This window comes from Diachasma alloeum, unplaced genomic scaffold (assembly GCF_001412515.2).
Source record: "Diachasma alloeum isolate Michigan unplaced genomic scaffold, Dall2.0 Dall_scaffold_00200, whole genome shotgun sequence".
NCBI classification, from domain to species: Eukaryota; Metazoa; Arthropoda; class Insecta; order Hymenoptera; family Braconidae; genus Diachasma; species Diachasma alloeum.
In genome coordinates this window covers 2,203,203-2,215,426 of record NW_021680365.1, presented here as the reverse complement: position 1 = coordinate 2,215,426, position 12,224 = coordinate 2,203,203, and the positions used below count along the sequence as shown (strand labels likewise).

At 35.5% G+C, this 12,224-nt stretch overlaps 1 protein-coding gene across 1 annotated transcript in view; it reads right to left on the bottom strand.

Moving 5' to 3' along the window:
* LOC107035705 (parathyroid hormone/parathyroid hormone-related peptide receptor) overlaps positions 1-12,224 on the bottom strand; it is an 83,909-nt gene that overhangs the window by 39,349 nt on the left and 32,336 nt on the right. The window contains exons 2-3 of the mRNA XM_015253256.1: positions 2,361-2,413; positions 2,151-2,254 (exon numbers count right to left, since the gene is read on the bottom strand). Of these exons, the coding sequence (XP_015108742.1) occupies positions 2,151-2,162 (12 nt within the window). The 5' untranslated portion in view covers positions 2,163-2,254; positions 2,361-2,413. The remainder of the gene's footprint in view (positions 1-2,150; positions 2,255-2,360; positions 2,414-12,224) is intronic.

Below are 12,224 nucleotides of genomic sequence, written 5' to 3'. Positions count from 1 at the left end.
CTGAGTCACATGTCTTGTTTGAATTTCAAATAAGGTGAGGATTACTCAAAATAAAATCACTGGAATGATCTATTCTACTGAAGCAACCACACAATTTTTTGCAGAATGACAGTGATGGATGAACCCGCAACATTCAGTGTAATTGGTTCAAGTAGTCTGGGCCATTTTAATTATCAGCATTAGTCATATTGATGTCGTTATTTGTCTCTATCAAAATTAATGGATGGGTATATGTTATTTTAAATTAAAAGGTGTGATTAACTCAATCCTCTATTTAAAAATAGGTGAAATATTTTCGGTCAGCCATCTATTTTGCCAATTTCAAACTCGACTTAGGAAATTTTAACTTTATCTTAGCTTGAGAAATTTTTTTCTTGAAATCGTTTTCTACCGTAATTCGTAAAAGAAAATATATTTTACTGATATTTAAATTAAAAAATACAGGAATTGAATCTATTCAACTGGACTATTGTATGGAATTTTTTAACCCCCCCCCCCTTGCCAGAGAATAACTTTTTTTTTAAAAGACTAAACCTATTTTTACAACGCAAATTTTCAATCTCGGCTCACTCTTCGCATGTTTGACACAAAATAAAACTTTTTTGATAATTTTTAACAAGCGATTTATTCAGCACAACTAAGACTTGTTTGACATTTCTGCTGTTTTTCCCTCAGTATATGGAACTCTTCATTTGAAATTTTCCTTTTCATTTAAATAATATTTTTCTAGAGGCTTGTGTAGGTGTAAAACAGTAATTGTAGCACCAATGAAATAAATTCTATTTTATTCTATTCTAATATTTTTCTTGGATATCAACAACGTCATATTTTCTTTTCAATGAAAATGGTTCAATTATATGGAATAGTATTTATTCGTTCCCAAGGAATTCTCTATTGAAATCAAACAAACAAATGATTTTCGCTGTCTGAACAACGATCTATAATATTTCTCACTCTAATAAAGTCTTTATTCGCATCAAGAAAAGTTGCTTCTGTATTTTTAAATATATTCGATGCGAATGAATATAGAAATTAAAATTACATTCAATTTCCAATGAAAGCTTCATTACAAGCTTTTGAATAAATCCATTCAGTTTATTCAAATAACTCATGCCTCTGCCTGTAATTTCAAAGTTAATTTACGACTATATAAATTCACTTTATAGAATGAAACCCATTAATATTCCAGTGAATTATAAATGATTCTAAATTTTGGACGGGAGCCCTAATATCATTTTATATTTAATGATTAAATCTGACGGAACTTTCGATTAAATGTAGAAAGTAGTTACATTTATATTAAATTGGCTGTTCATTTCCATTTTGCCAACCGTGTTGCTTTCAAAGAACTTTCTAACTCCATTTGTTGGTTAAATTCAGTAGCGAAGTGGTAAAACGGTACAAGTCCATTTTGACTATTGACCGGTTTTCAATGAATTTCAATGAATTTCAAATTCAATTTATGTTTCGATTTTTCTATATGAATATTCTTCTGGAATTTTTCCTAAGTTTTGTTCACTCCGATCCTGTAATACAAAAAAAACAAAATATAGCGGAAAAAAATTACAAAATCCGTCTCCAATAATATTAATGGAAAAAATCTCAAGAGAAAAATTCAAATAGAAAAATCGAAATCTATTGACTTTCTCCTATCAAATATCTAATCCAATCTGCAAAAAAAAACAGAATTTTAACGAGAATTCCCTAGAATTTTAATAGAATCCCCATAGAATTTTTAGAGAATTCCAATAGAATTGAATTGAATTTCTTCATACGTTAGATCACTAATGTTGCGGGATCTACGAGCAAATTTCAGTGAAAAAATCACTGATAATTAGGGTCATATCAGTCAGTGTCCAGTACCACCAATAATGGCTGATAAATTCGTGAAAATCAGTGACATGCCCCTGAAAATCAAAATTTTTTATTCTCTATGAGCTTTTCACATGCAAATGCAACACAGCTCCCTTCACATGACACTGCAAACTCCATTGACATGTAAAAATACCAAGGTCCGACATGGAAGAACTGAATCAATTACGATCCTATCAAAACAATGAATATTCAATATCTCCGTAGGTGTACCATACCACCCGCGATTTGCTCGCAAACCACTAGTTTTGAAAGATAATAAATAATGAGACACTCACGTGGTTGGCCATGGCGCCTGTATGTTCTCTCCTTGCGCTCTCGGCTTCCCGAACAGATGTTTCTGCACCGAACGACGGAATGTTTAAGAATTCAGCCGAGCGTTCTGAAACACGCCATGCATATTCAAAGATTCCGTTTTCCCCAAAGTCAATCTTGCAATTGATAAATTTGATAAAAGTGAATGGAGATGGGTTATGTAAATTACTCACCCCGAGCATGATTGAATGGTTATTATTCCTCGATAATGTGAATCTGTGGTCATCTGAAATGAAAAAGAAATTGACAATTGAAATTTCAAATTTCGATGATTATTTACCCCGTTTCAATTTCAGCCAATAAGTTTGTAAGATTAAACGTTTTGGCTTGGAGTGGGGTTGAACTATTTGACTAATTTTTCCACAATTTCCAATTCGGCGCATGGCGATCAACATTATCGATAAATACATGGGACCCTGATGTGTAATTTATTAAAGTTCACCTGGATGAAAGTCAAGTTTAATTTTCTAGTTGTTGTGGATGGAAATATCAAGAATGTTCCTTTGTGAAGCGAAGCAGTCCACTGAGAAAAGAAAGTTTTTTGAGTACGTCTTCACCTCCGTCAAGAAATTCATGACTTGAAAATTCATGGCTCGAAAACAAGAAGAAAATACACACTGAGAAAAACTTTCGTCATGAGAGTTTGTACTTGTCCCCACAACAAGAATAATTTGTTTATGACGAGAAAGTGATTTCTCAAGCCATGTCTAGTTGAATCCATTTATTCAAAACTTTTTCAGTCTTAAATCCACAATATTTTAATGAAAAAATTACTTGACTACTTCGAGAAGTCGCTTTCTTGTTGTAAAATAATTGTTCTCATCTATCGACCATTAACAATTTATAGAATTTACAATTCTAGAAGTTAGAATTCGGTTGTTAGAATTCTCGGTACAGTAATGGCTTTGTATAAGATACCTTAGGGACAGTGGGAGAGTGGAATTCCGGACCCCTTTAGAAAATTCTATTGAATTTCTATTAAATTTTCTATTAGTTTTTGGCTGATTCTATTGAAATGTTCAATAGAAAACATTCAATAGAAAAAGTCAACAGAATTCGATTTTTCTACATAACTTAGTTTTTTCATATATTTTCTATAGAATTTGCTCGACTCAAATTTTCTAATTTTTTTTCATTCTATTTTTCTTTTCTTCTCATCAAGAAAATCAAACGAAAAAACTTGGAAAATTTGAGCCCAGGAAATTCTATAGAAAATATCTCAATAGAATAACTTATATAGAAAAATTGAATTCTATTGACTTTTTCAATTGAATATTTTCTATTGAACATTTCAATAGAATTGTCCAAAAACTAATAGAACAGTTCAATAGAAATTCACTAGAATTTTCTAACGAGTTCGATAGATTTTTCTATTAAATTTTTTCGTCCGTGCTATGGCTCCACTACGCGCGCCCATAGAGAGGAGAAAAATAGGGATCAGCGGGTTCTGAATAAGATATCTCGCTCGTTGCGCCCGAATTCAATGAAATTTTCATTTTTACTGAATGAATATCGATAACTAATCAATTTACATGTGTTTAATGTTTTGAATTTGTATCGCCCGCGTTCCCTTTTCTCTCAACATAACCCCGCGTGATAGAATGGCAGCTGATGCTGGGGGATTGTTGGTGGACTCGAGAATAATCACAGACGAAAAATTACGATTTTTCGATGGGAACAGTGAACAAAAAATTGATGTAAATTTCCATTACTTGAAAAACGTGGTGTGACCCCCCTTAAGGTCATTAGACCCTCATGATCACTTCGCTCGTCGCTCCCGTTAGACCTTAATACCATTTGATCCTTATAACTACTCTCTTCCCGTTGAAAAATGACCCTAGGTATCTTATAAGAAGCCCACGAAACATGAACATTCGGGAGGCGATAAAAGTGCCGAGAGTGGGGGTAGGCCTCGAGCGCTCGCAGCCCGAGGTATCTTGTAGAGAGGTATCCTATACAAAGCATCTACTGTACTTAAAAAACCTTGAATTCTAGTATTTTTCTCTGAATGATTTTTGACGTTCCATTTTTCATTAGAAATTCTAGTGCTCCATAAGAAAAGGGATGAGCATTGTGAAGGAATGTTATGAAAAAATTGCTCGAAGAGTTGAATAATTTACGAGTCGATTGTTGTCTGACGCTTTTGTCATCTCTGCCTTTTAGTGACAGCAAGAAATGAGAAAATGTTAAACACAGTACATCCCTCCTTGGCACGTGTAGCGCGCGCATAATGTTCCGGTCCTTCACACCCGGAAGGTGATAAATTTTTCATCCGTTATATTTCTCTCTTTTTAACTTCTGTCTTATTCTTTACGACCGGAGATAAAGAATGTCGGTGAATTAATGAGCTTTTTAAACAGCGGGAGATTTATTTATTAGACTTTTTTTTTATCATTTACAGGAAGAGACTCTTGGGAGGGTGTTCTCGCAGTCGTTTTCCATTTTCCTGTTGTCTCTCGGTACAACCAGGTCGAGTTTTCCTGGATGAGAAATGGCGCTGTAAAGCAATTTGTCGGGGTGGATACATGGGGCTGTGGGGGTCATGCCAACCGTAGTTCTCCAGTTGTAATTATTATGACAGTGTAATTGTATAATTCTGGGGTGACAGGCGGGTTGACGGATGGATTGGTTATTAATGGGGTAGGATTACACGAAGGAATAAAGTTTGGTAAGAATTATCCCACCGTTTTACAAAAGTCTACCCTGAGTCATCCTTCCAGCTTTTCTATACCGAAGGTTAGTGAAAATGAAATGGTGCATGGAGATGAGAATACCGGAACCATTGACGTGCTCGCACTCTAAGCAGGTTTTCACGGGTAAGAAAATTTAGTAGAAAAATCTAGAGCTTGCTCTAAGAACTAGTATTCAATTTTTATTAGAACTCCATGAGAATTTTATTTGACTTCTATTTGAATTCTATCGAAAGTATCTATTTTTGCGTTCATTCTATTACAATTTATGTGACGTCCCATCCCGTTTTTCAACAGATGCTAGGGGACTTCGCTTCCTGCTCGCTTCGCTCGCCAACCCCGGGCGGGCTTCGCCCCCCCCCCCGCTCGCTTCGCTCACTCCACCCCATGACCGTGGGTATATTTAGGTTGTATATTCTTGACAGGTGTTGGATAACTGATATCAGTGGCAGTTATGCTCACTGATATAAAAGTGAGATTTATAAAAGTGTTCCCTGCATCATCTTTCCAACTTTTCTATACCGGAGTTTAGTGAAAATCAAATGGCGCATGGAGATGAAAATACCGAAAGAATTGACGTGCTCGCCCCCTTAGCAGGGTTTTACGTGTAAGAAAAGTTAATAGGAAAATCTCAGGCTTGCTCTAAGCATTTCTATTCATTTTTTTTTAGAACTCGATGAGAATTTTATTGGACTTTTATGTGGAGTCTATCGAAAGATTCTATTTGCTTTTTGCGTTAATTCCATTACAATTTATGCGACGTTCCGCTACGTTTTTAAATAGATACTAGGGGGCTTCTCCTCCTGCTCGCTTCGATCGTCAACCCCAAACGGGCTCCAGAAAAAATATCCTATCGGTACAGGAAATTTTACGGTATAGGGGGCAGTAATTTTTGCATCCACAGACGTGTTTTTTTTACAGAACGAATCGTAAAATATCCTCTGCAAAAAATACTTTTTATTGAGTTATATTAATGTACTGTAATTCAATAAAAAGGAAACAAAATAGTAATAAAAATAAAATCAGCTCCACGATTACTTTTCGTATATTAAAATTTGCCACGATTTGCTAGATTATTTTCATCCAACTTTTCTCTCCGTGTAGTATTCAGAAAATACAGTACATCATACACTGAGAGAAAAATCTGAAGTTCGATTTACAATAAGAAAATAGTTGAGGCATTTTGGTGAACGATACGATTTTTTTTTCTATGCGGCGCATAACATTATAGTAACTTCACACACGTAATTTTTGCACATCAAAATGCAGTTAAACTAACCAAAGTTCAAAAGTAATCGCGACAAATCTATCATGAGGGGAACTATAAAATAGTTGCAATGACTACATTCCATTGTAGTAATTACTTCTCCGGCCATAGTTACCGTAAGCCATGGAAAATTGTTGAGGACTTTTTGACTATAATTCGATGCTCACCAAATATCGTTCTAGGTCATCGAGGCATCACCCATTTCGTTCATCCGTTCTAATTCGATTGAGCTCCTCATCATTCAAATATCCGCATGTTTTATTTATGCACCCTCTCTTACATTTCTCTCATTTCCACATATTTTCCCAGATATTCAAATATGTTCCATCATCATCCTGTTCTATCAACCTCGTTTATATTCATTATTTCTGGGCCATCGATAACTCGTTGCACCTCACGGTACTAGCAGATATACATGCTTCGGGATAATGATCCTTAGCTGACAGCCACTGACAACTTCACGAGAATCCATTTACGTGAAAATATGTAAATGAGAATGGAATAGGAATATTCAGCTGCACTGTTAAAAATTTGTGACTGAAAATTTGTGGTACACGTCTTGAAAATTTTTGTACGGAGAAAAAAAGTAGAGAAAAATTACCGAACAAGTCAAGTAGTCATGGAGCAGACTCACTTTTCAGTACTGTTTCACTTTTTATACGGAAAAAAGCGCGAGACGCACACCAAATTTTTCTCCGCTGGCTCGGAAAAATGTACTGAATGTGAGGGTCATTTGTTTGTTGACAAAACTGTAAAATTTACCCTGCATTCCACCAAAGATTATCCCAGTGAACATGAATGTCTACTCAATATCGCGCATAATTTCTCTGTAACGGAGAATGATTTTTTACCGAACGCGTTCAGTAAAATTTCATTTCCATTCGTCCCATGAACTTCAGATCGGTGCAAGAAAAAAATATCCTACTGGTGTGGGAAATTTTAGATGTTATAATTCCTCTGAGAGGTCAAGGCATTTCGTCCTTGTACAATTACAATTTTGTGGAAAAATCAGTGGAAGTTGTAAACTTTACTTTAATTATTCCCTAAAAATTTGAGGGAAATCAGGAGAATTCGGGTCCATATATTTTCGAAATGGGAAATTAAATTAGGTAAAACGTAGTGAATTCAAATCTAATTTCTGTTCTTTATTAAAAATGCACGAGGAAGAAACGTCAGTACTGTACGAACTGCTCCGGCAGGCTAAAAACCAGTCACAAAGACCAAAAGAATATCGTCAGTTAAAGCCAAAGAACCCTCAGTTCGTTTTCCCTATGAAATCATTGTTTATGTTTATATTTCGTTCTCCGGCACATTCCGACGATTCGTTTTTTGAACTCATAATCTCATTAAATCATTTCTCTAAAATTTAGCTAGATAATCCAGCATTTTCTTTTACTCAATGAAGAAATTGACGAAAAATCGCCGACATTTTCCATAAAATGCTTCTGTTATTTAAAACAACTGGTCTGACCCAGTCCCGCCAAATTCAACATTAATTGAGTGCAGTTGTCTGTCGATATCTCCCATAAAAAGACCGGAGTAGTGAATTACATTGGGACAGAATCATAAATGTCAAAGGTATTGTTAAAATATTAAAGAAAATTTTTTTTAAATCTCGAGTGGGACGCAACGATCAATAACAGACCGGCGAACGCCCCCGCGGGGGCCCACACTGAAAGAAAAATCTGAAGTTCAATTTACAATAAGAAAATAGTTGAGGCAGTTTTGGTGAACGATACGATTTTTTTTGTATACGGCATATAACATTATAGTAACTTCACAAGCGTAATTTTTGCAAATCAAAATGCAGTTAAACTAACCAAAGTTCAAAAGTAACGACGACAAATCTATGGTGAGTAGAAGTATAAAATAGTAGCAATGACTACATTCCATTGTAGTAATCACTTCTCCGGCCATAGCTAGGGGAGGGTGCGCCTGTACCGCCCACCTAAGGGGAAATGCCAGTTTTATATTTTATATTTCAACTTGAGTATAAAAAACGTATTTGTGAGACTTCTTTAACTATTGAACTCGTTATTCTCGAAGTGTAGACGCCTAATTCTCCTTAGAATCCACAAAATTGATTGAAAATAAAAGAGAGAGCCTATTGAGCGGTACTACCCGCCGTCGGGTAATACCGCTCGGCACGATTCCAATGCCGCTCATAGGGTTTTGCGTGTATCGCTCGCGCCGCAACCTAACCTGTACTCGAGTGCTGTCGAGCAACTACGTGGCCGATCCTATGAACGGTATTACCGGCTCCGCTTGGCGTCAACAAAATTGTTGATAATTATTGACATGTGTGAAGTTTTGAGTTCGAATTGGTCTCAAATTACGCGTGAAAGTACCACGAATCGAATAACCACAGTTTAATATGAGAATTCAGCGTTTGAGACTATCAAAAACTTTAAGTACAAGTCCACAAATTTTGCACTGTAAAGACCTCAAAACTTCGTTACGTGTTTTTCCATATTTAAAGTGGTAAATAAAGTGAAATTTTTCCGACAATCACATCCTATCATCAAATTCTTCATGATCAGGAACAGAAAAAAATTTTCAAGTTGACGGTACAGGCACACCCTACCCTACCGTAACCCATGAAAAATTGTTGAGGACTTTTCGACTATAGTTCGATGGTGATGGAATATAGTCAGAAGAATCATATTTTTCTCTCAGTGCACAATTCAATAAATACCTGGCTTTTCAATGATTGCACCCTACTCGTATCCTGTGCTATTGCATCCGGACTCCTATTTTAAAAACACACCGGATGTATACTCAGTTCGCGACACCCCCGCGTCAATTGATATTTCACAGTATTTCGGACAGGCGGACGATTTCCATTTGGGGAGTACAAATGATAGATTCCCTTTTCCATTTTGAACCTCGCTAAATCTCTTCGTCGTCCCTCATCCATTACAGATCAATTGAAGGGAGTTGAGTGCCGCCGTAATCCCTCCATTCGTCTGATTTTTCGTTTTCGCAGGAATTTACACCATTTCGATACCTACGAAGTGAACTTATTTCTGAGCAGATTAAATCTCGCAACGACACTATCGTTATTTTCCAGCAAAGTGTGTCCTCTTGTAGACGGATTAGAATCACCGTTGCCAATCCTCTCTAACTATATGTTGCACCTAACAACCCTTAATGACCGCAGCACCTTTCCTTCCGTATTTCAGCCCTCAATCTCCCCTCCCGTCTGCTCCTGTCAGCACCTAAATCCCCACGTTATTTATCGGCGAAGGAGTGAAGTTCTACCCCCGCATTATTTTGAAATTACTCATCCTTCGAGAATGGAACTTTGTATTAACGAAAATGAGACCAAAATGACAAATGGCCATCCTGTTTTTCTATTTGAACTTGGGATCATTTGTGTTATTTGTCAAAACAGTTGGAACCCCTCTGCGGGGATCGCTTCGAGACTCTCGAACTGGCTTTCTGGCTACTAACTGTTGTATTTCCGTACACTGAGAAAAAAGTTAGAGAAAAGTTACCAAACAAGTCAAGTAATCGCAGAGCGGAATTCATTTCCAGGTTTTTTCACCCTTTTTCGGGACAAAAAGTGCGAAACGACATGATAAAAATTACATTAATCTTATAATAATAAAATAATATTTAAGTATAATATTATTGTAATATAATACAAATATACGATATAATATATAATGAAATAGATTATATATTATTTTATTATGATAAAATTAAAAAATTATAATATTATTATAATTTTCAGAATGGATCGGTTCGGATTATAAAAAAGAAAGAAATTTAAAAATTCATCAGGAAGTATTTTATGCACCTAATGGTGTAAATTACTGCACTGAGAGAAAAATATAATTCTTCTGACTATATTCCATCACCATCGAATTATAGTCAAAAAGTCCTCAACAATTAGAGAAGTAATTACTACAATGGCATGTAGTCATTGCAACTATTTTATAGTTCTCCTCACGATAGATTTGTCGTGGTTACTTTTGAACTTTGGTTGTTTAACTGCATTTTGATTTGCAAAAATTACGCTTGTGAAGTTACTATAATGTTATGTGCCGCATACAAAAAAAAATCATATCGTTCACCAAAATGCCTCAACTATTTTCTTATTGTAAATCGAACTTAAGATTTTTCTCTCAGTGTGTTTATGGAAGATATCTTGCAATTCTTTCAGAAAAAAAAATGTCTGTGAATGCAAGAATTATTCTTCTCCGTTACAGAAAAATTCCTAGAGATTGAGTAATCATTTCATCAAGTAATCATTCAATAATGTTTTGGACTACTTCTCACCTGCTGGAATAAACAATAAATATTTTACTGTTTATGTTTCCCTTTCAATGATATTTTGAACTATTTCTAATCAGATGCACTAAATAATATAGAAATTTATTTGCACCCCTCTCAGAAGTGAAAGCAGCACATCATGAACTCCAGAAAAATCGAAGCAATCAAATCCCTCCTCGCAGCTTAAAGACTCCCTAGAGTGAGATTACGGGTGATATTTATCTCGCCAAAAGTTATATTAGAGATTCGGAAGTGCGAACCCTCGACCTGAGAAAAACTAATATCAAGTCGCTCTGACCCATCGCTCTAGTCAAGGGTTGAAATTGGGAATAAGAATTTCCTCTCTATTTGATTTCACTCCCTTATACGGTTATTAATTCTCAAGAAAAGTATTGCAAGAATAGATGTAATACAAATTTTAAATGAAAAGGTATATTCCATGGTAATGGATCGTCTCTCAGGGTATAACTTCATAAATTGGGAAAAGGCTGCACATCAATGTTAACTTCATTGGTGAACAATATAATGGACATTTTGAGGCGGAATGCGAATTTAATTTATATTATGAAATGGGAAATTAGTGAGGTAACCACAGGCTTCAAAATTTTGAATTTCATGGACCGTTGACTAGTAATTTTCGAGAAAATGATATTGAATTTGATTTAGACGGAAAATAAGTGGGAAATTGCTTTCGTCAGAAAATAATCAACTCCAAGTCAACCAATTTGGCGTGCGATTCAAGATTCTGACATATCGCACGCCAAGTTGGTTGACTTGGAATTTCTATTCACTTATTTTTATCATTTCATTTTCATAATTTCCATTTTTTCTTTGATTTTCCTTAGTTGTATTCAGAACCTCTGTGTATTTAGTGTTTGGTGCTTCCCGTGATTTCACCACTTTTTGTAAACAGAACGCTCGTACCCGTCCTTGGCGAGTTTTTTTGCAAAAATGTATTTTTGTTTTTGGGGAAATTTCACACATTTTTGTAATGACATATCTTTAATCCTGCTATTCGTTCTTCTGCTATTTTTTTTTCGTGGTGATTCACCGGTTCTTGTCAACATATTTTTCCTAAATAATGGGGGAACCTGAGGCAAAGTGAAACATTTGTCATCCAGTCGAAATCCCAACCTCTTTATTTATAAACAAGGATATCAAGCGAGAAATCAAGAATTAAAAATCATAACAAGAGTTCCACTTGACTCCATTTGGATAGTATTGTAGTCACGGGTATTCAAGCAGAGGTAAACGGCGCGTTTATAATCCACCAATCACTTTTGAATATCGACGTGACGTCAGACAACACAGCCAACTCCCTACACTCATTCGAAGTCAGTAGCAGTGGTACCCACTATAATCTCCGCTTAGAGGACTTGGAGAAATGAATCGACGAAAATCCCAACACTTGATTCATGAAAAAATCATTTTCTCAGTCAACTATTATTTATAAAATTTGAAAAAATTGCAATAGGGACTCGAATGATAGATGAAACCATTTACGAAATCTAAAATGTGCTGGGATGGGATAAACAATGCAAAAAAATGAGTAAAGATATTTGTGTAGTGGACGGGGAAGTTGACTCACGTATAATATTGCAGTAGCGTACCCGTTCTTGGCGACGGGACGCAACTGCGTCCCTTGACGAAACAAAAAAGAAATCCAACAATTAAAACGCAACAAATAATAAATTAAATATCATGTTGATGAGTTTTCAAGTATTTGAAATAAGTTCATAATGAAGAAAACTCATTGTAGTAAGAAACTTCAATGACAGAAAATTTCGAACTTCCTTCCCCAA